We start from the raw sequence: 27,356 nt of genomic DNA, 5'->3' as shown, positions 1-27,356 counted from the left end.
CGCTCCGGCACAGCCTGAGGGCTGCGGCGCGCCCGGCTTCTGCTGAGCCAGGCCGGGAGCCGGCAGGGCGGGGGGGCTCGGCGCGGCCCTGCCGAGTAGAACTGGGGGCCGGATCTGCTTTGACCGTGGGAAAATCCACCCGCACAAACACGGGGAGCACGCGAGGGACTTCGGCTTTACGCACGAGCCGCTTCTCTCCTTTTATTCTCTCTCATTAGGACGGCGCTCTCAGTGGCCCGCTCGGCTCTCAGCGACGGCGGAGCTCCCGGCGCAGCGTGGCCCCTCCGCAGGGTCCCGCGGGAGCGGCCGGGCCTGCGGCCGGCGCGGGGCTCTACGCGGCCGCTGCTGCCACCTGGCGGGGACGGGCGGGCGCGGGCGGGCCGCCGCGGAGGCCTCGGGTCTGGGCCGAGCCGCGCTCGCGGCGGTGCGGGCCGAGAGATCGGGACGCGGCCGCGCTCTGCGCCGGACAGCAGGAGCCGCGGCCGAAGCGCCCCGCCCCGCACGGCCGCGCCTCGCGGGGAGGCCGCACCTCGCGCTCGTGCGCGTTGAGCCCGCGGGCGGAGGCGCTGCGGGGCCTCTCCAGGGCCCGGCCGCCTCACGGAAGGAGCGTTTCCCGGCTGTCGGGCCGACTGTGCCGAGCTGCAGGACGGGGCCTTTGTCTCCCGTTATATTCGAGGAGGAGTTCTCTCTCCGTGCCCTCCGGGTGGTTGTTTAGACCGCCGTTAACTCAGCCCTCGGCCTCCCCTTCTCCAGACGAAATGAAATGACATTCCTTCATCCTTCCTGCCAGCCCCCGTGTCCCTGAGCCACCCCACCTGAATGTGTGATGCCATTTCGTGACGGGACCGAGCAAGCGCTGAGGGCGGCCACCGGCGGCTCAGGTAAGCCGGGGTGAGCTCTGTACCCCACCGCTTCTGCAAAGAGCAGAGATTCCCACCGAAGCCTTTGTTTTGCAGAATTGGCCTGGCAGCCTTTCCAGGTGATGAATTTTGGATGAGGAAATAGCAATCCTTGTCCCTGGCTTTGCAGGGTTAATCTCAGCTCAGACACGTGTGCTGCTGCCGGCGTCCCCAGCGCCAGCCGGGAGGCGCTCAGGGCAGAGCTGAGGAGGGAGCTGCAGACCGGGAAAGACCCGTGACGACCGCAGCGCGGATCCTCGGCAGAGCCGTGGAGCGCCTGTGGAGGGAGGGTGCTGTGTGCGCATGCGCGCGCCCATGGCTCACACCGGCGAGATGCCGCAGATGAGCTGCGTGCTCTGTTTGTAACCTCCCACCGCTCTTGTGCGGGCTTGGCAAGGAGGGGAGGGAGATGAAAACTGAGCAGAAAATTGAAACGATGCTTGGAGGGGTTTAGGGGGCTGATTCAACCCATCACTCCCGAGGGAAGTGGGAGCGCATGTGCCTCTTGAGCCGTGTGTTTTGCTGTCAAGCTTAGCACAGATCCGCCTTGGCACAAAATCATTTGCATTAACTCACTGGGAAAAGGAGATGTAAGAACACAGTTAAACCACAAAGTACAGGATTACAATCTGATATGAAGAAAGAAAAGAAATCTGGAGGAGAAGGAAAAAAACCCTCAGTCTTTATTTTTTAATTAGTATCCTTTGAACTGGCTGCAGGAGTGCTTGGTGAGGACAGTGGCTGTGTCATGCCCCTGTGTTAGGCTCCAGCCTCTCTTGCCGAGTGTCACACAAGGGAGATTTTGTATTTGGAACTTGTTACCAATTGCCTATAGCCCTCAGAGGGCTGGTCCCAGGGGACACGTGTAGGTACATGATGAGACATCAGCATGCGAGAACCCTGAGCTCCACTGAAACCTGTCCTGCAGGGAGGAGGTGGGACTGGGGAGCTGGCAGAGCAACAGCAGTGCAGCGAGCAGGGATGTGGGACCGTTTCGAGTCATCCACTAAAAATTCTTAGTGACAAAGTAGACTAAAAGAGAGTCATGCAAGGGCAACAGACAATTCAGCCAGGGCAAATGTTTGCAGCAGCTGGCTCAGGACAGGGCCTTTATCCCACACCCATCTCCTTGACTTGGCGTCAGCCAAATGCTGCACAGGCTGCTCCCTCTGTGCAATCACAGCCTGCGTCCCTGCCTGGCCTGTTGTTTTCTCGTTTTGATTCAGCACTCGCTGCCATGTTGTTCTCAGAGGTACAGGATCTTCCTAGGAAAATGTGTGCCCATGGGGAGTTGCAATGGGAACACCCAGGTCTCATCTTCAGAGCCTCCTGCTTCCAACATGCAGCATGTGCACAGCCCAGCCCTCTCCTAATCCCGGCCCTTCATTGCCCCCAGCCCTCCTTGCAAAGGGCAAGATGAGGACTGAGTCTCCACCATCCCTTCAGTCCTCTTGGCTTTATTCCAAAACTGCTAATTAAAAAGCCAGTGTCGTCAGTGGTTTTTCTGATGCGAAAACTTTTCCATAAGGAACTGGTCCCAAATCCACCAACTCATTTCACATTTATTTTAAATCTGAGCTTTACATCATGTAATTTCCTCCAGGGCTTGATTATCTTCTTGGTAAAAACACTGTTGTTCTGGTTTGTGAGACCTATATTTAATCTCGCCGTAAGGCCTCTGTACCTCACAGTACAGGGCTTAAATGCTGCCTCAGCTCCTGGCTTTGCCTTCCTATTTATATGAATCCATTAAACAAGGTGCCAATTCTGCTATGTTGAGGGTGTTCTCCAGCCACGGGGTGCCTGTCAGCATTAACTTCTTGTTGCAGAAATGGTCTCCTGAACCTCCTGACCTGAAGTCATCCAAAGGTGCTCTCTTAAACGGTAGCAGACAACATATAAACAGGGAATCGAAGGCACAGTCAGACAGGATCCTTCTCTGTCTCTCTTATTCCAGTGGCACTCAAGTCCTTCTCTGTATTTCCCCTTCATGTGACAAGGTATATAGCGTCCTGTGTATTTTTACATGGAAATACACGAAACAGGTAAAAGTGGGAGGGGGGAAACATTTTCCTGAATCTGGTCACAACCCTCTGCTCTCAGCCAGAGGTTCTGAGCTGCCCAGGTCACCTCTGTGACACATTTTGCAGTACAGGAAGCTTGTTTGAATGCAAATGCTTTCACCAGACTTTCAGTGGAGGCCTCAGTTTCCAACTCGCCAGCATCACCTCATGACCACACTTTCACTTTAACCTTAGAATCATAGAATCATGGAATCACCAAGGTTGGAAAAGACTCACAGGATCACCCAGTCCAACCATCCACCTATCACCAATAGTTCTTACTAAACCACATCCCTCAACACAACGTACAAATGTTCCTTGAACACCCCCAGGGTCGGTGATTCCCTGGGCAGCCCATTCCAGTGCCTGACCACTCTTTCAGAGAAGTAGCATTTCCTAACATCCAGCCTGAATCTCCCCTGGCGCAGCTTGAAGCCATTCCCTCTCGTCCTATCACCAGTCGCACGAGATAAAAGGTCGACCCCCAGCTCACTGCAACAGAGCGAGCCATCCCTCTTCTCTTTCAGACCCAGACCTGCTGCCTGGATGGCGTCCAGCCCTTCACCCGCACCCCCGGCCTCAGCCCAGCTTCCTGTGTTTGCATGGCAGCTGCAGAGCTCCTAGGCTCTGGCGCTCAAAAGCGGCATTCTCTGACAAAGGTGACAAGAACAGCTGCATTTCTGACAAAAATCTTAACTCACTTTTAATGGTGATTTGGAGATTTTTCTTTCAATTGTTTGTCTTCTTAATAATTCCTTATGTTTCTTTCAGATGCTGGCTGACGTGGCCAGGAGATGCATGTAGGAACACACAAATGGACTTTAAGAAATGCTATTTTCAATTGAAGTGCTATTTTCAATTCTTCAGTTCAACTTTGATGATGGATTTTCTAAAACCTTCTGGAACTAAAGACAGGCAATGGCTCAATTTTCTCTTACCAATTAGGATTCCCAGGCCAAAGGAGCCATGACACAGCTTGGTTTGCCACAGGCCTTGGGAACTCAGAGGTGTGCAGACGTACCTGATGTACTGGCCTAACTGCAACAGTTGTTTAACACTGAGGTGAGTGTAAGGGGGGTCTGCAGAGAAAAGGAAAGTGAGAACAGTCAGGGCAGCCAGAGGGAGATCCAGTCCTTGGGAATCTCTGGGATGGAGCAGGCTCTTGCACTGATACTTGTGGCTGATGGCCTGGAGGCTGGGGGCTGCAGAAACAGCCAAAAAATGCACTCCAGTGTGGGAGAAGTGATGTGGCAGTGGCTTTTCTGTGGCAGGCTCCCCTCTGCCTTGAGGAGTGTGAAACCCTTCAAGGCTGGGCTGCTGCTAAATGCTTTGGGTATGGTGTATGCATCTAACACACAAAGGCATTTGAAAGGCACTGTGAGCCAAGGCCACATGGACAATGGTCAGAATGACTGCCGTGCAAAATTTGGATACCAAGGCATGGACCAAATCATCCGATTGGGAAGTCTAGGATTAAAGAGAATGGCTAAACTTTATATTTTATTTCCATTCATCATTTCTGCTTATGTGGGTGGACAAGGAGAGAATGAGTTTCCTGGGGAGGGCAGCAGATAAAAGAGGCACACATTTCCTTGAAAGATGTGTGTCTTTTTTCTTCTTTGCTCCTAGGTTAATATGCCATAAAAGGGCTGGAGGTAATCCTGATAGCTTTTCTATCATGAGCAAGAAACTGGCTAGTTCTTCACTTTTGTAGGGTCTTTCTCCCTTTGATTGCTAGCTATGTGCCGAGAGAGAAGTAAGTCTTTCTACCATGGATTTCATGACTGTCTCAGGATGAGTAGGCTGAATTCTTGCAAAGGAGAGCTTGAGGTGCGAAAAAAATGGACACCAATGGATTTGGTGTTCAGGCATGTTTCCAAGCCTCTGTAAAACATCTGACTGTTAAAGGGGAGAAAGCTGTTCCCTTAAGGGGCTGGGGTGTGGGTGAGTGTCTCCAGAGCCTGCTGCCTTTTCACCATCAGAGCTATAGGGTAAATAGAGGGGACTTGGACAGACCTTGTGCTGGGAGAAGGGTGGGGAGAAGGAGGGACATGCTTGCAATGCATGCATCTTCTGAGGCTTGCCTGAAGCAGGAAAGAGCTGAGCACAGCCCTGTGCAGGCCAACACCAGCTCACACAGAGAGGCGTGGAGTGGAAGAGCCTTCCATGGTCTGTTCCTCATTCCACCAAAAGCCCCCTGTCTTTGACAGGATTTATGCACAGTGGATCTGCTGGAACAATTAACAATTAATTTCAATTAATGTGTAAGATGTTGAGGATATGCAAACCGCCTGCCTATGCTGTTGGGGTCAACATCTGGCAGAGGATCTGCAGGGTTCCCTGAGACAGGGAAGGATTTTGCCCTTGGGATGCTGTGTTCTGTGGCATCTGTCACTGAGCTGGGATCTTTGTGCCAGAAGCTCCTTTTGCAGAGTGGGACAGAGCCCAGGGCAGTGCTTTGCTCTGCAGACATCCCTGAGAAGTAGCAGGGTTTGGGATGTGGCAGGAGAGGTGGAACCTGTGCTGAGCTCAGATGTTCCCTCTGTCTTTTAGGGTAGCAAACATGATGGGGGTTTTGCAGCAGCAAGGTAGGGGACAGATGGGCTTTGATGAAATTAAAGCAGCTGGGAGGATGAAACAGTTGTGTTCTGAAACTGTGGCTCTTCATGGGGGATCCCAGTTTGTGCCTGAATGAAGAACAAACGGATTTTTCTGGCTGACAAAGGGAAAATAGGAAAGATGAAGGAAAAAAAAAAACCCCACAAAAAAAACAAAACAGAAAAGAATGGGTCTGGATGAGTCAGAGACACAAACTTTAAAGAGCAGTTGCACTGAGGTGGAGCAGAAAAGTCTGGGCGCTGGTTGATGACAGACACAGAACCTCTTTACTGAAAGAGGCAGTGGATTTTGCAGTAGAGAGAGGCAGATGGCAAGTATTTTTATGTAAGCCACAATTTTGACCATAAGCAGAATGAAAATCTGAAAGAAATGTGCCAGCCTTAAGACTAAGCAGAGATGATGACAGCTAACAACCGTGGTGATGAAGCTGGAGAAATCTGCCTCTGAGACAAAATGAGGAGCCGAAGAGGGCACCAAGATGTGATAGCTGGTGATGCAGACAGAGAAAAACAGGGATGGGAGTATTATTCAGGCTTCATCCTGTCAGAACCACAGTTGAGATTGTGTTGGTGCCTACACCCAAGGCCTTGCCTTATTCATGTCATAAGTCAAAATGCCTGAGGATTTCTAGAAGAGCATGATTTTCCAGAAGAAGCGAGGAAAGAATTTAATCCTAAATTGTTTCTCAAATGATAACAGAATGGCAAGCATCTCTGGAGATGGTGGCTGGTCGTCTTCACAACAACCAGGAAAAATACTACTGAAAGGATGCATGTGCAGTGCCTTTTCATAAAGCCGTATGTCCCAGTCTCCAAAATGCCCCAGATGCAGAAAAACCTCACTTTTAAAAACTGCCCCATAGGCCTCACAGGTCTCTTGTGCTGAACTTCCTTCATCTGTAGAACCACTGTGGTCCCATTGGGATTACAGCCAGTGAAGAAGAAAGAGACGGGGATCAAATGCCTGGGCATTCAACCATCTCTTCCATGAGGTGCAGGGCAGAGTGGGGTCTGGATCAAACAATTGCATCTGGTATTTCCTACTCCCACAGGCAGGGGCCGTGCTGCTGTCTGGACAAAGCATTACGGTATGGGGCATTTCCACAGAGATGTGTGTCAAAAGCAGAGAGAAGCCAGGTGACCTCCTGAAGCATCCTGTCCTCTCTGCCATGAGAAGCACTTCTGCCCTTCTCTCCCTCCACCTGTGTTCTTCTCCAGGCATGCAGAGCCATCCACTGGCCATGTCCTAGTCGGTGCCTCCCTGGCCCTCCAGCTTTGTGCTGTCCGTGTGTCCAAAATGCACACAAGGAATGCTCCCTGAACCCTGCTGCGCCCTGTGCCTGAGTGCAGCATCCCCACTCTCTTTCCATTTTTTCCCTAATGATTCTGGCTGCATTATGTGATATGGAGAGCAAACCCTGATCCTACCATCTGCTCTCCCGCTCTGCCTGCTGGCTCCAAGGCCTGCCTCACCACTTTGGGGGTTTACCTGAGGTGGTGAAGCTCTGGGGTGGGGCTGTCCCTTTCCCTTGGTCACCACTGCGGTGTGGGCATGGCTGTGTGTCCTTGCACAGGGCTGAACGCTGCCTCTGAGCCACCTCCAGTGAGGTGGCACCATGGCGGCTCTTGCTCAGCGCAGAATCCAGTGTGACAACAAATATGAAATCCTCTGCAGCTAATTAATTATCTCAGATCCCTTCCATATTACAGGGGGTGGGCAGCAAGGCTTTGGGAGTGCAGATACTTTAGGATCAGCTTTGAAAATAAACCCGAATAAGCCACTTTTTTGGAGATTAAACTGACTCCTCCTGGAAACCACTGCAGGGGAAGAGCACTTGTTTATTAAAAAGAGACAGAAAGGATCAGGGCATGAAAGGAGGCTTTGTCTCCTCGGCCATTACCTTACTCCATTTGACGGTACTTTAATGCTTTTTTCTTCAGGTGTGCAGGGAACCTCAGACACAAAACTGCCACCTTCAAAAGCATCAGGCACGGAGGGTTCTGCGCATCAGGGAAGCCCATACCACCTGCAGCAGCCCCCAAATGAGTGCATCTTTGTCGGCACCGGGCCGGGGGGCTGCGAATACCTAGGGGTTCGGGAGGAGTTCGCTCCATGTCTGATCGGGCTGAGTCCCCGGGGACCCCCCCGGCTCTGCAGGAGCACGGGAAGGCCAGAGAGGAGGGATCCCCTCTGCTGCACAGGGCATCCCCGGGGGACTCTCCGGCATCTCCTCCGTCAAGGGCAGGGAATCGAGGTGGGGTCCCGCTGTCCGGCGCCCCCGAGATGCGGTGCTAACCGGCGAGCGGGGACCGGCCGTGAGCGCATCCCTGCGGGGGCTGCAGACTGCGGGAGCAGCCGGGGCGGGGGAACTGCAGGGGCATCCCGGGGAGGGGAGGAGTAGGGGGAAGCCGTAAGAACACCCAGAGGGAGAAGGGGGCGAGGGCCGGTAGCGGGAGCACGCCGTGGGGGGTGGGTTCCGGCCGCGAGAGCATTGGGGAGGGGTGGCAGGGGCCTTCCGCGCTGAGGATCGCCGCTCGCGGGGCGGAGGGGGCATTCGGCCGCCGGAGCAGCCCGGTGGAAGCCGCATACCGAGGGGCGGGGGGGCTCCGGGAGCATCCCGGGAGGAGGGGGGGTTACCTCTGCAGCATCCCGCGAGGGCTCCCCGCCTCCCTCGCTCGGAGCTGGGCCGGCCGCCTCGCCCTCGTCCTTCCCGGCCGGCGGCGGCGGGCGCACGGCGGGGTCGCGGCGGCGCGGCTGCGGCTCCGCTCCGCGTCTGGGGGCGCCGCGCCGGGAGGAGGGTCCGCGCCGCGCCGCGCCGCTCCGCCCCGCCGCGCCCGCCCGCCCGCCCGCCCGCCCGCCGCGCCGCAGCCCCGCAGCCCGGCCGCCGCCGCCGCAGGGCCGGCGGGAGCGAGCGGCAGCCGGCGGCATGAGGCGCGACCCGGCGCCCGGCTTCTCCATGCTGCTCTTCGGCGTCTCGCTCGCCTGCTACTCGCCCAGCCTCAAGTCGGTGCAGGACCAGGCGTACACGGCGGCCGTGGTGCTGGAGGGCAAGGTGCAGTCCGTGGCCCCCCCCGCAGGCGGCGGCAATGACAGCCGCGGCGCCTCCGGCCCCGCCGGGGGGGTCTTGGTGAAAGTGCTGGACCTGTGGCCCCTCAACAGCGGCGGGCTGCAGCGGGAGCAGCTCATCAGCGTGGGCTCCAAGGCGCCCTGCTTCAAAGTGAAGCGCAACCACCGCTACATCTTCTTCCTGGAGCCCACGGAGGAGCCGCTCGTCTTCCGCACCGCCTTCGCCCCGCTCGACACCAGCGGCAAGAACTTCAAGCGGGACGTGGCGCGGATCCTCTGCGCGGACTGCGGTACGGGGGCGGCGGGGCGGCGGGGTTCGCGGCCGGGCTGTGGGACGGGCCCCGCCCGAGCGGGGGGCTGCGCTGTCGTCGCCGGGCCCGGCCCCGGGCGCTGCGCGGGATGCGGCGGCGCCCCGCTCCGCGCTGCCCGGTGCGGAGCGGGGCCGAGCCCCGAGCGGGGCCTGCGGCGGTGCTGCCTTCGCAGGTGCGCCGGGAAGTTTGGCCTCCTTCAAAAGGAGGGTCTCGTTTTCCGAAGTCGTTTTTCTTTTGTTCGTTTTGCGCGTTTTGATTTGCGCCTTTAACGTACCTGCTCTGTGCTTTGTGTGTGCCGTGCAGCGCTCCTTCATCACCTTTGTGAGTGCCGTTATGAAATGGTTTCGACGGAGGAGCGCCTGCGAGCGTTCCTCCTTTTGTGCCTGGCTTTCCCCGCTGTCCTCTGGCGGTGCGATGGGTTGGGGGGGACCGGCCGCAGACAATGACTGCATTTTCTCAGCGTTGGGATCTGAGCTTACAAAAACGCGAGGCCGGTCCTTCCTTAAGCTCCGGTGCCCAGATCCTGTGTCACCAACCCGGGCAGGGCTGGGTTACCTGCAGCTCCCGGAGGCACGCCGTGCTGCCTGCAGCAAACCCGTGTCTTTCGTGTTTGGTGGCCTGCGGGGCTGTAAGGGCCTGTCCCCAGGTTCTGTGCTCAATGACAGAACGCTGTGCTTGCTCATCAGGTTAACTGGCCTTTTGCCTTCTTAGAGGCAATGTGCCACGGTAGTTATGCTTAGCTCTGTAATGAACATATGCGCGTGGTGTTGTTGTTGTTGTGTTCTCACATCGGTGTCCCTGGGGCAGTACTTGGCCATGGCTGACAGCAGACCCTGTGTTTTGAAGGCTGGACCTGTCTCTTTTTCTAGTTATCACAAAGAATGTGAAACCTGGCTTGCCATAATACGTTGTTGAAAAAATGGGCTAGCACTGCATGTCAGAAAACTAATTCAGGATGCACTGATCTCATGTACCTCTGTATGTGGGCCATCGTGGACATCGAAGATTTGGTGAAATATGGAGTTAAAAGCAAGAGAAGGAGAGAAATTTATTGAGATTTTGGTTTTGGCACGAGGTGAAAGCATAGCAGAAGGTCTATGGCTTTTTTTTTTTTTTTTTTTTTTTTTGAGCAGGAAGGATTGCAAACTTGCGTATCTCTGAGCAGCGGGGTATGACTTTAAGAGGAACGGAGGCTGCTCTGTGGCTTTCTGGATGAGGCCCAAAGCGCTAACGTGTGGGCTGATGTAACAACAAGTGAGGGGATGTCGTTCTGCCCGTGACACCCTCCTGGAGCTGATGCTTTGTTTTTGTGTTTCCGACGGGCTGAGGGATGCTGCAGGTTGTCAGCAGTGCTGCCTCAGCGGAGCTGTATGGCAGATGCAAAAGGAAAAAAAAAAAAAAGCTGGTGGTTGGGAGCTGTCATAGCTGTGGTTTGTTAAGTGATGAGGCTTAGATGGGAGCCTCAGCGCACTGAACTTGTGGTTCCTGCAGCATGAAGGTTCAGCCGGGGCACTGGGAGGCAGGTTCTGAAGGTGACATTCCTGGCAGGATCTTCTGATTTGTGGCATCTTAGCTGAAAGGTGCACAGACTGGGAAACCAGGGCACGGTCTGCTTTCTTGCTCCTTGGGTTCCAGTGGGGCAGGGATCCAAAGAGGCACGGGGCTGATTCCCATCCTCGCTGCAGATGGGGGCAGACAGCTCCAGGGCTGGACAAAGAGCCGTGTCCCGGCACAGGGACCTGCGAGGGACGGCGGGCTGCAAGAACACCATGGGGCAGAGGGTGGGCTGGGCCGTGCTGCTCTGACCACGAGCCCCCACTCCTAAAGATGGAGGCCTCGCAGGGCTGTCATCTTCCTCCTGGCTCTGTGCCTGGCTCTGTTTTCAGTGATTCATTCCCTTCTCATGGGCTGGGATGCTGTGTGTCCTCTGCTCTCCTGCCTGCTGAGGACCCGCGTGTGCCGCAGGGTCAGGCCTGCAGTCAGAGCATCCATGGCTCGCTCCCAGGGCCAGGCTGTTGCCTGCACAGCATGCTGCAGGGATGGGTGAAGCCCTGCAGGATAATAAGGGAGTCCGAAGGTGAGGGGGGCACTGCTTGGGGTGCAGGAGGTGGAGAGGGAAAATGTGTGCCAAGTTCCGGGAGTCACTTGGGGGGGGTCTCAGCTGGACGGTGTCATACTGCCCATACCGTGCTGAGGTCTGGGAAGGGGAACTGCTGGGCCCAGTACTGGGCACTTCAGAGGCTGGAGCTTCCCTGCTTGTGAAATCCAGAGGTCTGCAGCCTCTGCCCCTCTGCAGATCTGTAGATGAAGGAGTGTTTGTGCTCCCTGGCACATGGGGAACGGCTTGGGTCTCACCACCCTCATGGGCATCTTAAAACCTCTCCTGCACTGGCAGTGTTATTGTGTTTTTCATGCTCTTATGTAATGATTCCTGTTATCACTTCTCCTCCTGTCTCTTTTCTTCACATCTTTTAGCTCCTTAATTTTGGATGGTCTCTTATTTCCTCTGCGCCTACATGCACAGATCGAGGAGGAAGATGTAGCTGCAAGGCACAGTGCTTCTTCCAGTGCATGGCCGTGCAGCACAACATCCGTGCTAGGACCATGCTGACTTTGGTGTGCAAGGGAGGTTGTGGTCCTCATCCTTCTGGTCCTCAAGAGTCTCTTGTGCCACCATTTGCCTTTTCCTGGACATGAACTTCTGCGAACATGAACTGTGCAAAGAAAATATCCCATATAGAGGAGGAGCCCTTGCTAGTGGGGATGTAACATCTTTGGCCCCTGACTTCTGGTTTCACAGGGGAACAGATGTCTCTCTGCTTCCACATGCAGCAAGCTGCAAAGTAGACTAAGTTCTGGTACCTCTGCTGGAGCACCTCACTGTAGTGTTCCAGGAGAAGTGCACAATGTGCTGTAGGATTAGGTGGCTTAGGCTGAGCAGTAATCTGGTGGGGGCAGATCCCTGGGAGGATTTGCAGGCAAACCTGTTGTTGCAGCAGCAGGTGCTGTGTGTGAGATGAGACCCTGAGCACTGGGTTCTGAGGCAGGACAGTGCTGGGGCTGCGGCACTGCACTCGGGCACTGTGTGCTGCTGGCAGGGAATATGCTGACTGCTGGAGCTGGGCTATGAGGACAGGAGGGAGGACTGATTTTAAATGCCCGCGGGAAAATACAGCCCTCTGGATTATGGTGTAGGTGTTGCTGCCTGAACCAGTGCTGGCAAATTATCGGCAAGCAGCTCATGCAAAAACACCCTCTCTGCTCTTCTGCAATTCATCCCACGTGCTGCAGCCAGGCAGGTGCATGGGAGGGGTGCAGGCTGCAGTGGGGCTCTGCCTTTATCCCAGGACAGCTGTGGAGCTGGGAGCAAGAAAGTTGGATTTTCTCACATGCTGCCCTGCTAATTAGAGCTGTCTGAAACTGCTTCTCACCACCTTCAGAAAATCACACTTCCTTAGGTTCACAGAGGAGCAAAATCTTGTTTCCTTCTTGCCTTGAGCTCCTGCAGATGGGGAGCAATCACTGAGCTGCAGAAGGCTTTTCCCCCCTTGCACTCTTCTGCTCGCTCTCTGCTCCTGGTTCACTGGTACGAGGGATTTTGGATGTGCGTAGACCCGAGATGGCAGGTCCTCGGGACAGTGCAGCTCCTCATGTCCCCTCTGAGGCTAAAGCATTGTCATGGGCTCAGCCATGCCCAAAAGAACAGAGCACGCGCCTCCCAGGCACGTGCTACACATGCAGCAAAGCCTGGCTGGATGTTTCAGTGCCTTTCAGAACCACCTGACTAAATAAAGCATTTCCCCAAGGATCTCCGTGAGTAACAGGAGACTAATAGAGCTCCTGCATGGTCTCAGTCCTGCTGGTTGCTGTATCGAGGGCCTCTCCACACACGGCCTTGGGCAGCTGCTGCTGCTCAGTGCCTTTGAGCTCTCCCAGCAGAGAGCCCTTAGATATGGGCCCTGAAGCATGACGGCCTTCCTAAATCACAGGCAACACCTTGTTTTGGGTTCAGATCTGGTTCAGAAACTGGTGCATGCTTGGATGCACAGAGGCAATAAACTCTACTGCTGGGCAGAAGGAGCCATGTTCTAAGCCCTCCATGGGTCTGGGCTGGGAAAAGCAAAGTGCACCGTGGTCACCAGGGCCTGGGTGCTGGCGCGGAAGCACGCTCCCTGCAAAGCTGTCGGACCTCTCTTTCACACCCAAATGCGCTGCTCACAGGATGCGGCTCCCTTGGAAGGTGTTCTGTGTGCTGGGCCCTGCTCTGACCCCAAGGACCCTGGCCCTCAGCAGCAGCTCAGGGATCATGTGCAGCTCCGGAGGAAGCACATCTCCCTGGCAACTTTGGCAGCCAGGCATCTGCTCGCCTACTGACTGCGTGTGCAGCACTCAGCGGGTGCCAGTGCCTCTCAGTGCTTTCTTCTCAGGTCTGGGAGGACGTGGAGGGGGTCTGCCAGAAGCTTGGGGGATGGTGTATTGAGCTGGCAAGGGTGGATAAAAGATCAAAGGGGAGAGGAGTCCTTGTGCTGCTTTTCTGCTGCTGAGTGACCGTGCTTCCTCTGCCAGGCTGCTGTGGCCTTCAGTGCTGGGCTGAGTGCTGTAGAGCTCAGCCAGAAGAGCTGGTGAAACTTCTGTCACTTCATTCTTGTGGTCCAGCTCTGTCCTGGGGAAGGGGGTGACAGTCTGGAGGGGAAAGAGTTGAGATTCACCTCTATTTGAGGTACTGGCTGAATGAAAAAATGTGTATCTCCCGACAGGGAAACCCAGAATGTAGTTGGGCGGGGTGAGATCACATCTGTTCTCAGAAGACTTGAGGAGTTTTGTATGAACATTGCAGCAGATAGTGCTGAAGCTATTTAGGGGAGAGGTCGTGTTAGGGAAAGGAAAAGGGAACAAGAAGAGACTCGCGGCTGGGGGGAGGCGGGAGATGCTGCGTTGGAGACCCAGAGCACTGATGTTCAACTGAACAGGGGTCTGTTGCCTCTGTGTGTGTTGGGTTCAGCTGAGGTGACAGCCATGTCTTGGCATTGCTGGCTGATGCTCTGTTTTCTTGTCTTTCCTGCCCCGCTGTCCTACCTGTGGGCAATTATTACTTTGAGGTATCTCTGCAATCCTAACCATGACCAATGTGTGACCTCCTGAAACGTCGCCCAGCATAAATCAAGGGTTGTTTGCTGTCGGCAATGCATTTTGACAGTAGGTTGAGTACAGATTCATCAGTAATGATCCTGGGATGAGTGACATCCTTGTGGGCAGGAATAGGAACTGGAAAGTTGGTTAGGTGTGTTCCCAATCAGTTGTCTGGTGCTGCAGTCCAGGGCCAAGATAATTCTGCTCACAGCATCTCCCCCTGGACAGGGCAGTCCGCTTCTCACTGGATAACACCTGGCCCAAGCCCTGCTGGCTAAGGGCTGAGAAAAGGCCTTCCCAATGGAGTGGAAACAAACTGGTGCGACATGCTGGTGGGATCAGAGACTCAGAGCTGATCGCAAGCATATCCTGGGGATGTCAGGTCTAGATGGGCAGAGCTGTGCCTGAAGGCTTGTGGAAATGCTGAGGAGGATGAGAGGGCTTTGTAGAGCCTGTAGAAGGGCATGCTGCACTTACTAGGAGAGCTGCTCTGGAAGTGCCAGTCTGGGGTTGGAAGGCAGGTATTTGCATTCACTGTAATCAATCATTGCTCATCCACTTTTCATGAATTTGTAGTGGTAAGATGTTGTTCAGGATTCTCTTTCTGGTCTCAGGGCAGGCAGAAGGCTCATCAGGATAGAGAGAATGGGGTGAGCTGTGCTTTCTGGACTGCCCCAGAGCTGGAAATGGTGCACCAGCCCTGGATGCTGCACTCGCAGGGGTCTGATCTTGTTAGATCTGGGCTGGGGCAGCAAGAAGGACCCAGAAAGGTTTCCCTGCAAAGTCCTATGCTGTGGCTCCTGGCTTGGCATGCTTTCTTGCATAAGGTAGGAGAAGACAGTGCCCATTTCAGCATCTGCACACCCAATACTGCTCCTCTGGCAGTGCCCCACACAAATGGGTGGATATGAGATGTATGTTCTGCCTTACCAGCACTAGCTTGATTTCATTGCATCCCCAGAAAGATGCCTTGATGTCAGAAGATGGGGATGCAGCTGGAGCAGAGGTTTGCTCTTAGGAGGGATTTCTCTGTCATTTTCTGAGCACACTTTCTTCCCAGGTTGGTGATTAAGAGGAAGATGGCTGTTTTCCCTGTTGTGGTGGACAGGAGAGGCTGGGTCTGTAGATTGACTCTCCCTGTCCTTTTTTGGACATTTAGGGGCAATTTCAGCTGCAGGCTGTGGGAAATGCAGTAGGAGCTCCAGATCTGACCATGTCCTGGAGCCCAGGTGGGATCGTAGCCAGAAAGGGATAAATCTAGAGTGGGGGAGTGGTCTGGTGGGTTTAGGAGGATGAAATATGGGTAAGACACTGGGGAAGGCTCTGAAGTTTTTGGGCACTGGTTAACATAAACTGGGTAGTAAATAGAAATTAATAGAAATTAATTCTGTGCCTACAGGTAGGGTGATGGGAAGCAACAGGCATAGGGTCACCTACAGGGGTGAGTGAGTTCACACAGTGTCTCGCTGCAGAGCACTCCTGGGACCAAAGGCTTGCACAGGCTCACAGCAAACATGTCTGTGTGTGGGAGGGTTGGGGTGGGAAAAGGCATGATATGAGCATGGAGCAGTGCTGTGGCTGCAGCCTCATGATGGGTGTGCTCTGCAGGAGGCAGTGACGCATTTCTCTTTCTCATGATCAGTAATTCCTTCGTGGAGACTGAACTCCATTGCCTGGGCCATGCTCCAGAGCAGGAGCTCCGTAGAGCGTCTCTCCATTTCTAGCTGGCGGTCAGTCTGCCCAGAGGCTGCAGCACAGAAAGCCAGATGCTGTTGTGTGGGTTTGCTCCTGGGCCTGGATGGCTCTGCTTATGCACTTGGCAGAATTGAGTTTGGGTTTTTGTGCTCTGGATGCAGCAGAGGGGCTGTTTGTAGAGATCTGGGTTCACCTCCCATCTGTGCCACTGGCTGTAGGAGAGCTGCTTAGTATCTCCACACCATGATTCTCTGCCTGGCAGACAGACGGAATGCTGCTTTGCACGCTTTGCTAGAGAGCAGAACCTGGCCACATACCGGGTGATGAACCAGTGTATCAGTGCCGGTCATCAGCAGGAGGTGCCCTGGCACTGATGGCTGTTGGGGCAGTCTGTCCACCTGCCCAGGCTGGGGCCCTTGGGTGGCTACCTAGCTCTGAGCGTCTCAGACAGAAAGCAGCACTCCCCAAAGTTGTCTGTGCTCTGCAGCTGTCTGTGCGGGGGAGCTGTGACGTGCAAGGAGACAGTTGCTGTCGGTCCATCGCGTGGGGACGTGCAGGCTCCTGGCATCCAGGCTGCTTTTTCCCTTTGCTGAACTAGATGGCAGCGCTGGCAGCAAGTGCTGGGCCTCGAGGGCACTTGATACTGCGTGATGGTGTGGAGAGCGGGTTTCCCAAGCTGCTGCGGAGCTGAGAAGCCTTGTGCTGTGTGTTGCAATGGAGGACATCTGGGTGAGGCCAGCCTGACTGATGCCTGCAAAATTCTGCACATCTGTAGCTGCTGTGCAGTCTGAATGATTCAGATTGCCTTGTTCATTGTATATGCGTGTGTGTCTTGAGCTGACTCTTCATGTGGACATCCAGGCCCGTTTCCCAGCCCTCTGGGATGCTGCATATCAGTCGGTGTTACTGGAAGTGGCCTAAACACAAGCAGGCATGGTTTTGTGTGTGAGTTGACTTCTGCAGCCTTCCCAGTGAGAGAAAAGGCACTTGCTGGCTGTGCGGAGACAGCTTATCCAGAGCCCTCCTGCCTTGGGTCAGATTCGGTCTCTAGCCTCTCCTTCCTTCTGAGCACCATGGGCTGCAGTGCCTTCTGCTCTGTGTCGTCAGAGCAAAGCACAGAGCACAGAGCATCACACCAGGACAGCACAGGTGCAGAGATGCGGAAGAAATCCTGCCTGTGGTGTTGACACACCTGTAGAGAAAACAGCTGAATTTGCCAAGAAAGCACATACCATCCTTGTAATCAAACTGGTAACTGTGAATAGAAGTGTGGCCACTGTAGGAATGAGGCTCCAGATGGTTCTCTGAGCAAGGAGGAGAGAAAATACCTATCCACAGTGAGCTTTGAAACCGGCTGATGGTCTGCTGAGAGCATCAAGTCTCAGATCTGGATGTTAGAACTCCAGGAGAGGGCCTTGTAACTCCCAGATCAGAGGTAAATGAAGTGATTTCTGGCTTCAAGATGGCAGATAGGCAGATGTGATGGTGCTGTTGGGAAACAGTGACCTTCTGAAACCTTCCAGCCTGAAGAGTGGTTGTGGTAGGCTGGAGGTGGCTGTGAGCAGCTCTGCAGCTGGAGGAGAGAGCTGCTACTCTGCTTTGCCCCTGGCACCGGTGTGGCTGGGGGTGCTGCAGTGTAAGGTGGGCTCAGTGAGGGTCCCATCAGCTCTCCCATAATTCAGTGCCCCTTTCTGTCACCTTGTCGTCAGGGAGTTTCCCACCCCTCTCACTTGTTCATTTCCCACCCGGCAACTCTGCAGTGTCAGGGAGCCCCAGGAGACGGTGGATGGGAAGAGGTATGCCTGAAGCCTGCAAGAAACATCCCTGTCCCTGGGGCAGAAACCTGCCCAGAAGTGGGACTTGGAGGTGTGGGGGTCTTTGCTGTAGCAGACACCTTCCAGTAAGTCAGGCTGGTAACAGGGATTTCATGGGGAGTGGTTGTATAGAGGACTGAACTCATTTTGTGCAGTATGGGAATGGCACACATGAGGGTAACTTCCTGGCTGCAGTATCTGACAGAAAAACCTCTCCCCAAAGTCTTACTTTCATGGTTGATGTTCTTCAAAATAATCTTTTTTTCTCCTCTGTGTGACGAATGACATGGGAAACCCTTCTGCAAGGGAATAAATTCTGCCTGTGGCTTTCACTTGGCAGTGCTGAATTTCCTTCCATGCTGCTGTTGTCTTTCTCCTTTCCCCTTCTCCTCTTCTCCCTCCCACACCTCTCTTCTCTGTCACACATCCCCAGCTTTTAGAGCAATAATTGCAGATGAGCTAAGAAAACCCTAAGATGTTTTTAACGATGACTTTCATTCCTTTTTCTGCAGTGTTCTCTGAGGCTGCACTCTGTTTCAAAATGTGAAAGTGTTTCAGTGATTTTTTTGGTTGTTCAGACCTGTTCTTGGAGATTTCCTTGAATTGACTTTCTGGATAAGTACGAATGGGAGGATGTCTGGTGGCACTAAATGTGGAGTCTCCTACTTCAAAAGCCACCAGGATGTGGCCCGGGGCACTTGCTCTGGGTGTCCCTGCTTTAGCGGGCATTGGAGCAGATGGACTCAGAGGTCCCTGCCATCCTTGACTCTGATTCTTTGTGGTCAGTCAAGTCCTTGACTGACCACAAATTGCCCATGTGATTCTCACTTGCTGGATGTTGAAGGCTTGGAGCCTCGGTAGGTAGGTGGACTGGCCTGGTTTGCCCAGGGGTTCGGGGTTGTGTGTTAATGCTGTGTTACAGGGTGCCACAAACACTTGGCCAAGCAGGCAGATGTCTGCACTCTGACTTCTTTTTCCCATCTCCCTGCTGGTGAATTCAGTGGAGGTTTCCCCATTAAAGAGGAACACTGGAGTCGAGCATCCTTGTGTCTGCCTCCAGGGTGCAGATGAGAGCTGTACCTAAGCATGACACTCTGACCTCAGGCTCTGGCTCTGTGTTCCCTATTTCACGTTCAGCTTCATGAGTTAGCTCCAGTGCTGTCAAAATGGTGCATGAGGACATATGTATGGGCTCTTGTGCAGCCATGTAACTGAGTCCTCGAGGGTTCTGTCACCCATGATAAACTCACTGCTTGCTCTCTCCTCTTCTGCTCCCCATAGGTCTTGTCCCTACCTCCTGAGGCCGTCTGTCCTTCCCTGGGGCAGCTAGGACAGGTAGGAGCCCAGGAGCCTCTTTTAGCATCCTCCCGCCACTCCAAAGTCAGACCAAAGTCCCAGTAAGCCCAGCCCCAGGTTCTCCTGTATCACAGATGGCCTGACTTTGCTTCTCTGGGTTGCTACCTGCAGCCCATCCCAGGCACTGCCAGGACTTCTGCTTTTCAGGTGCTCTCAGTGGCTGTGGGGAGCAGAGCTGGGGTTCTGCTGGGCACTGTGATGTGGTCTTGACTCTCCATAGAAAAGGGGGCTGGAATAGTGTGAGGAACAGCTCTTTGCTATTTTCAAACTGGATTGTATCTCACAGTTGCTGTGTCGGGAGAGGCCTGGTGCTGGGCTTGATGCTGGCAGTCCTGCTGTTCCCTGTCTGTCTTCCTGTGCAGGCTAGTGATGCAGGGAGAGGACAGAGAGCAGCTGCCAGGTGGCTGCAGGGTGGACATGCTGCCTTGCATGTTTGCTCTCTCCAGATGAGAGCAAACACCAAGCCTGCAGCAAGGTGCAACTGGAAGGGTGCACTGGAAGATCATGCCAGGCCAATGGCTGGTTGTGTTGTACGTGAGAACTTTCCCCCAGTGCCAGTGACCCTTTGTGCACCAGCTTGTGCAGTGTGGGCTCAGTGGGACTGCTGGCAATGGCAGTGCTACTGCTTCTGGGGCTTTGTGTCCCTCGCAACAGAGGTTGCTCAGGGTCCACGGAGAAGCCTTCAGTCACAGCAGGGTCACTGCTGGCAGCTGAGCCTGCTCAGTGCAGGGGACCTAAACAAAGGAAAGCACACTGGGGAGAAAGGGAGAAAGAGAGAAGCCACTGTGAGCTGGAGCTGAACAGTGCTGGGTGACCTTTTTTGCTCCAGCAGCCTTGTTCAGAGGGAAGTGGAGGACTCTCGGTGTTGAGATATTGCACTTAGAAGCTCAGCAGTGTGTTTTTCTTGTATCAGGGGCTGCATGCTGGGGACATGTGTTTGTGGCAGGGAAACGGGGGAGCTCTGCTGCTAACTTTCCCTAAAACAAGTCCCACCTGGCTCTTTATCCAGCTTTCAAGGAGCAGGAGGGACCCATGCCCCCTGCCCGAGGATGGGGGGGATACTCCCCACCTTCCCCCTGCAATTGGATGCTTGCAGAGCAAAGCTTGCAGCAAGCCAAGCATCACTCGCGCTCCAGCAGACGTGGGTGTCTATAAAAAGCCTCTCTGGGGTTGCGATTGGGTGTGCTGGCTGTGCCACGTGGTCTCTTGTAAGGCCTGTGTTGCTGAGCAAGTGGCATTCCACTTATTTTTGGCACTAATAGTCTTTAGTTAATACATAAATTCAGCTTAAATTCTGGATGGAAAATAAATCCCAAGTGGAGTCTCTGCTAATAAGATGACAGACGCTTCGGGAGCTGGGGCTGCTTGTCAGCAGAGTGGTTGTGACTGCTGAGATCTGTGAGCAGCAACATGCTCAGGCACAAGGTCCTTAAAGTTACCACGAGTTGTCGGACTAAATTACAGAAAAATTAGGCAGATGGCTGAGGTGAGTTCTAGCTTGAACTGCTAGAGCTGAACACGTTACAGCAAACGCCCCAATGCAATCCTGAGTCCCACACTGTCATGGAGAGAAAAGGAAGGAGCTGGAGCATCATTTTAGGTCTGCAAAGCTGCAAAGCACCCTCCTTTCTGACTGTATGCTGGTCTGAGGTTCTCTGCAGTACCTCTCCTTTCTCAGTGACCCACTGCAGGTCCCCCCAGCGTGTCCATCCCAGGGAACTTTCACCCCAGAGTTGGAAAGGAACTGAGGTGTGGAAGAATTCCAGGTCATCCCTGCATCTCCTGCTGACCTGCCTCACCTTTTGCATGACATCTGCTCCTGTTCACTCAGCACATGAGCTCCTTGCCAGGTAGCAGGCAGGATTTCAGTCATTTAGGTCTCAGATCGATCTTTCTGGGGAGGTTCAGGCCTCTTAGTTACAGTCAGGACCAGTGATGCAGCACTGGCCTCATAAGCGTGGGGAGCCTGAGATCACTACTTCTTTGCTGTGGATTTCGACTGGACCCTCCTTCTCTCCTCTGCAGTCTCAATCAGAAAGTCTGATAGAGTAAGGTTCTATTTTTTTAATTTTTATTTTCAGGTTTTCTGGTCAATAATGTGCAGCTGCTTTGTTTTTCTGAGCTCTCAAGAGGAGAGAAAGGCTAATTCTGGAGCCTTTTAGGGCTGTATTTACTGCAGCAGGGAAAGCCCTGACCACTGTCAGTGGACATCTGTAATGGAAAGTGGGATATGGCTAGGTCTCTGCTGCAGCCTGTGGACAAGACTTAACAGCCTTAAAGCATTGTAGGGGAGCTGTAGGTGGATGCAGCTGTTCCTCTCCTCTCTGATCCCTCATAACTCCACTCTCATCTGGGACCTGCTTGGGCCAGTTGAGGACCCTTTCTGAGTCTCATGAAGAACTGCAACTGGTTTGATAACAGCTTATTTAATAAGACAGCATAAGAAGAGGAACACAGATAGCAAGTAAATTTAACATCTCTTCAGGTGCTGGCTGAGCCCACATTTGCACGTCGTCAGGCATAGCCTGGCTGGGTTTCTCCTATGGAGTAGGTCAGATCCCATCCCTGGTGAGAAGCTCTCCCTTTGGTCATTTGAGCTAGGATACAATTTTCTTGTAAGAGAACAACTCTATTCCTAAAAGACATTCTCATGAGAACTTTTCTCTGCATTGTTAGTCTGGCACACAGATCTGCAGGTGGTATGATTGCCTGTGTCAAGTGGGTGCTGCCTGTAGGCTCCTGCACTGCAATGAGCTGCTGAGTCTGTCCTGTGGCCAAGGGGGTGCAGGGCAGCCATGCTGGGTGTGCAGCACGGCACAGGCATGGCTGCACTTGATTAATAGATGTGTCACATATGTGTAGGGTCAGGGCCAGCACTCCCCCACTTCTGTACCACTCCTGAGGTGTGGGTGCCCTCCTCCAGCTGTCACTGGTGACCCTTTTGGTGCAGTTGGGTGCTCCTGGCTCTAACCCAGGATTTGGGCTTTGTGCATCCACCACCAAATCTGAGGCTTTCTGCATAGTTTCAGCTTATCCTGGCCTCCAACCTGAGTTGTGCACTTGGCACTCAGGCCCAGATTCTGCACCATAGACAACCCAGGTGGCCCTGGATATGTGTACAGACTGGGGGAGAGCAGCCCCTCAGAAAGGGATCTGGGAGTTCTGGTTGATGGCATGATGGGGGGAAAAGAGCTGCAGGTGCTGGGGAGAGCAGAGGAGGCTGGGGCTGTGGCAGCCTCCGTCACAGCCCCACTCCCAGCTCATGAACGGCTGAGGTTAGCCACAAAATCAGTGCAGGGACACAGAGATGAAGGTGAGGGCTGCCCATAGGCAAGGCCAGCCTTGCTCTGCCTGTGGTTCCTGCTGCACAGAGCTGCTTATCCCCACTGGGTGAGGCAGGGAGCACGCCATGCTTTGATGGAGACAAGGAGCGGTTTAGAGGGAATTAGAAGGGATTTATGGTGGTGGAGGAAATCACAATAAGCATGGCCTGGGTCAGGGGCACTGGGCTGTATGGAGGGGCTTGTTGCCTGGGCATGCACCTGAGGAATTACAGCATTGGCAGCAGGGCTGCTCACAAGGGTTTCTCTTAAAGCCCCAGTTTCCAGAGCTGTGGGACACACAAATCTTGGTTTCCTTGTAAAAATTGTGTGGTAACAGAGATGAGACAGAGAATGTGAACCAGCAAAGCGCATCCCACTGGAACGTGAGTAAACATGTTCCAGCATTTATTATCTTTCCAGTGTGCTTGAAATCCAGCCCCAACCTGGGAGAGTCTAGCACTGTGGGTTAGCAACATGGAGAACCCAAAGAATCTCCCTGTTTGCATGTCTGACCTGAGGTTTCTCCTTGCTTCCAGTTGTTTGACTGTTGTATGGCTGCTTTGGGGACCACCGTCCTGCACCGATAGCTCAGAATCTGTTGTCCCAAGATTTTGTTGCACAGCATCATCTCTCCTGGCAGATCACCTGGCTCCTCAGTGCTAGCTGAGTGTGCTGATGCCACGTGCATGACAACCAGGCTCTGCTCCACCGTGCTGTGAACTTTGAATGGCAAAGACATTGTCTGTCCCCCTTGACCTGCTGGGACAAGAGGTGCAGGCTGATGAATGACAGTGGTATTGGCACAGGTGTTGACTCTAATTGCTAATGGTTATGGAGAACATCCTGCTGGACCCCGGGGGAGGGTGAGCTGCTGGAGCAGTTTCATCTCACAGCCTCAAGGATGCCAGGATGCAGCAGCGCCTGGAAAAACATAGGCAGGCTTCTCCAAAGGAGCTTGGGATCTGGCGGGTGGGTGGGGTGCTGACAGCTCCTCCAGCTGCCCTCAGACTGCTGCGAAGAGCCTGCCTTCACCTTCCACTCGGCACCCAGGCTGTCAGTGAGATGTTTGTGAGCTCCCCGTGGTGTCTGGCAGGACTTGCCCAGTCAGAAATCATAGGGCTCGGTGGTGTTGGCAGGCGGGGATTTGGGATGCAGCTGGGCTGTACCAGAGGGTTTTACCCCAGCTGTGTAATGCATAGCCAAGCTGCTAGCTGTCAGAAGCAGTAGGGTGCATGTCCCACATCCGCGCTGCTGAGCACTAGCATTAGCATAGTTTCCCTCGGTTACAATAAGAGATAAGAATGGGGAAGGCTAGGAATCTACTGTCAGGTGAAAAACATCCAATTGCTGCCATTCCCAAAGGCACCGGCAGAGAAAACTCAGCCAGGTTCTTGCTGGAGCTTTGCCTGGAGCTGGTCCTGTGTTGCGCACTTAATGCTGGGAGGGTTCCTGCTCTGCATCTTGCAGCTTTTCAGATAGCATCCTTGGGAGGAGATCACAAGACAGGAGGAAGAGGACAGTCACAGCGCATGTGAAGCTGCAGCAATCAGAGGACTGCAGGGAAGAAGATGGAGACGTGGTGGGGGAGCAACATGAGTCCCCACATAATCATGGCAGAGGGTCAGCCAATGAATTAGCTGAGCAGGTCTTTGAGCTGGCAGGAGGACAGGCCAGGTGTCTGGTGGATGGTGGCTGTGTGTGAGGTCTTCACCTGTGCTGCCATTGCTGCTGCTGCAGAGCCCTGTGGAGCAGCAAAGGCACTGTGTGGACTGGCAGTGCCCCAGCTGCTTGGGAAACAGTGGTGATGCAGATCTGAACCTGGGGCATCCCATAAGGTGTGTGTTTTTTCCACAGCTGTATCTCCATGGACAAAGTGTGTGAGATCTTGGGAATAGAGAGAGACACAGGCAGAACATTTTTAACTTTGGCTGCAAAGCCAGGCAGTCTGAGTCTTGGAGTGGCTTGCCTCAAGGTCATGAAGCAAAGGCTTCTATGCAGGAATGGGCGAAGCAAGCAGTGCTGCTCTAACGTACTTCTGGACATCTTTTACCTAAAACAAGTGCAAAAGTGCTTTTGATTCACCATGTAGGCTTCTCTGAAGGTCTTATGTCTGGCACAGACAGCCTCTAACAAAGCTCCAAGGTGACACAGCAACTTGTCACTGGCCTTGTCAGATCCTGAGGCCTCATTCTACTGAGTATGGATTCAGATGCCCATGGAACTGCTAGCTTTTGCTAGCTGTAGCTGGATGCTGTTTTCCTGCTGTCAGAGGAGAGGTGAGGGTTGGGCTGACCTGCATTTTGTTAGAACTGCTTCATCGTTTAATGCCTAATTTGATGGAGGTAAAACAAACTGCAGCAGGAATTGTGCTGCTCAGATAGGCAGTTTTCATTTCTCTCTCACAAAGAGCTCTGTTGAGTGTCTGCAGCATGTGGTGTGCAGTGCTCTTGGGCAAGGAGAAGACCTGGCTCTCCTGTCCCAGTGAGTGTGGACATCTCCTGCCATGACTCCTTGGTTGTGTTGCTACAGGGCTATTCTCTGTCACAGATGCCCATTAGCAGCCTGCATCTGTGCTGTCGAACACAGCTACTGACACAGGGTGGTTATGAGAGAAGGAGCTCTTGAACTGTGAATTTTTTTTCTTGCTAGGTAAAACAGTGTCAGGGAATCTTCAGCAGCATAGGAGTGCAACCACACATTGCCCTCATGCAGTTCGATTTATTGACCCTGCTGCATCTTTGTGTCTGTCTTCTGGGATATTCCAGCTAATAGCAGCAGCAAGGCTCCTGCGGTGCTCGGTGATGCAAAGGTTGAGCCTTTGGGGAACATTTCTGTAGTGACCAATGTTTACTGTCTGGTGGTACTCGTAACCCAGCAAAAAAGGAAACCCAAATGCAGGTATATTTTCCAGGAATACAGGAGTGGTGGGTGGTGTCTCAGAAGGAGCTTTTCTCCAACCATGCCTTTCTTCTAATCCCGTCACAGAAGATGCTGGGTGCTGGGAAAGGTCCATCTAAACTATGACCAAAACGGGAGAGCTCTCCATCTCCTTGCACAAGGCTGCCTGGTGCAGTTCATGAAGGCTGAGGCTGCTGCAGATCCATCCCACCCTCTGTGGCCCGCAGGAGCCTGCAACCGTGGCAGCTCCAGGAGAGTGGGAGGGTTTTCATGTGATGACTTCTGCATGGTGATGCCCACAGAGATTTTCCTTTCCTTAGAGTCTGGAGGAAGGAGGGCATCCCTCAGGACCTGAGGCCTGCCAGCGGGCCATGAAGACAGAGTGCTTTGCTGTAGTCAGGACAGAGCCTGGGCTAATGCTGACTTTGGTGGTGCTGCAGGCTGCTCCTGGGCAGGAGCTGGCCCTCCATTGCATTCGGTATGCTTGTTGGAGCTCACAACTGGAACATGCTGTCCTAGAAAACTGCAAAAACTGCATTAGTCCCAGAGTCTCTGAGGCTGTTGCTCCTGCATAGCCATATCCAGTCACAGGAAAGTGGGACAGGAGAGACCTGGCAGCAGCTCAGGCGTGGGGAGGAAACCACACGGCTCTGTGCTGCCGCTGGTGTGAGCCTGGCATGGCTTCTCCTCAGATGCTTGGAAAACTGTGAAGGGGAAATCAAGGTAAAGAGGATGAAGGCTAGTGACTCAAGTTCAGCCGCATGTTTTTTTCTATGCCTAAAACTTTCTCAGGTCCTAATTAAGGACACATTAAGTGATTAGTGTCACCTGTGATTTAATCAAGGTTAATAGGCAGCACCTGTCATTAATGGCAACCATGACAACCATGACACGATGCATATCAGCTGCAGCTTGCTCTTCCAAAGTACGGAGCAATCTACCTGCAGAGAGGTGCTCAGCCTATCACAGTACCACTTTGTGTTGAAAGGGACTCTCGGGTTAAAATCATATCTAGAAATAATAATGCATTCTCTTACCTCTGTTTCTAATAGCACAGTTGATACAGGGAAATCAGGGGATATTCAGAAATGAGGAGAGGTTCTCTCTGTGGTTTTGCCTGTGTAGCCACCCACATGCACACCCCAAACATATTTTTAATAATCACAAGCAGTGTCTTTAGGGAAAGATGCTGAAACTTTCACTCTAAATTGATTTCTGCTCCATGTGTGGCTCCCAAGAATAATCCATGGGCATATTTTTTGGGAGTAGGGGGTCAGTGAGGGGTATGTCTCACAGTGCAGCATTGTCAAGGGCTTGGTGTAACTTACATTTCATTCCTTGTGCACCTGCTATACAAAGTGATTTTATGTGTTTTGATTGCCAGGCTACAGAGACAGGTCATGCAGGGATGCTGATGAGTGTCTAGCCAGTGCTCAAATACGTTCTAACAGCAGTGGGTCTGGATGCAGGCCTGGAGGCTTGCAAGGGCTCTGCCACAGAGCCATCACTTCCATTTCACAATTTGCAGACCAGTCGTGAAGCCCTCCTGATCCCCACTTTCAGCCGTGTGCTTTAAGCTGCTAGGACACGAGGAATCCTGTTTAAAGCTGGCTGTATCCTCATACATGAACACAAGTGCTGGGAATTGCAAGAGATCTTGAAGTATTCGGTCTGACTGGGAGAAGTGATGAGTTGTGCCCTGGGATGAGGACATATCTGGAGGGACCAGGAAAGGCAGTGCATCTTAGCAGATATGCTTTACCTCTGGAGTCAGCTATGTGAGAGCTGCTGGCAGGTTTTGCATGCCATTCAACATCTCCCTGCAGATGAAAGATCCCTCCCTAAACTCTTGTTTGAGGGGACAATTAATCTGCAAAACAGATGTGGAAGGGCATCTGGACAGCTGTACCCAAAGTTCCTACACATTTGCCTGGAACAAGCTGCAGCATTTTGGCATGCAGTGTCATATGCTGGAGCAGACCCTGGGCAGGGGAAGCTGGTGAAGACATTCTCATGGATTGCCATAGTTGTAGTGCTTGTGCAAAGCCATTTGTATAACCTGGAACGCCCTGTCTCTCCCTCTAGGATGGGATGTAGTCTGAAGATAGGTGTGACTGGCGGTTCTGCGTGCTTCATTTTCACATCTCAACATCAGCTCAGCTTGTTCTTTTACAGAGGGCTG

General features: G+C 53.4%; 1 protein-coding gene and 1 long non-coding RNA gene across 7 annotated transcripts in view; both read left to right on the top strand.

Annotated features, from left to right (window-relative positions):
• The first annotated feature begins 416 nt into the window (after positions 1 to 416).
• On the top strand, positions 417 to 7,998 carry LOC128081387 (uncharacterized). 3 transcript variants are annotated; one of them, XR_008207168.1, is made up of 4 exons: positions 417 to 881; positions 2,729 to 2,899; positions 3,490 to 3,621; positions 3,734 to 7,998. It is a non-coding gene; the product is annotated as an uncharacterized LOC128081387 (long non-coding RNA). The 3 variants fall into 3 exon arrangements; XR_008207167.1 differs by lacking the exon at positions 2,729 to 2,899 and having other exon boundaries at positions 419 to 891; positions 3,734 to 7,997; XR_008207166.1 differs by lacking the exon at positions 2,729 to 2,899 and having other exon boundaries at positions 424 to 881; positions 3,734 to 7,996.
• A 485-nt stretch (positions 7,999 to 8,483) lies between these two features.
• The window catches only part of NRG2 (neuregulin 2), a 151,276-nt gene continuing 132,403 nt past the window's right edge, over positions 8,484 to 27,356 (top strand). For all 4 annotated transcript variants that reach the window (XM_052684503.1, XM_052684504.1, XM_052684501.1 and 1 more), the window contains exon 1: positions 8,484 to 8,937. In XM_052684503.1, the coding sequence (XP_052540463.1) occupies positions 8,508 to 8,937 (430 nt within the window). In that variant the 5' untranslated portion in view covers positions 8,484 to 8,507. The remainder of the gene's footprint in view (positions 8,938 to 27,356) is intronic.

The sequence above is a fragment of the Tympanuchus pallidicinctus genome, unplaced genomic scaffold (assembly GCF_026119805.1).
Source record: "Tympanuchus pallidicinctus isolate F22 unplaced genomic scaffold, pur_lepc_1.0 scaffold21, whole genome shotgun sequence".
Lineage (NCBI taxonomy): Eukaryota > Metazoa > Chordata > Aves > Galliformes > Phasianidae > Tympanuchus > Tympanuchus pallidicinctus.
Note: the sequence above shows the minus strand (reverse complement) of the source record. Positions and strands in the feature narration are given on the sequence as shown.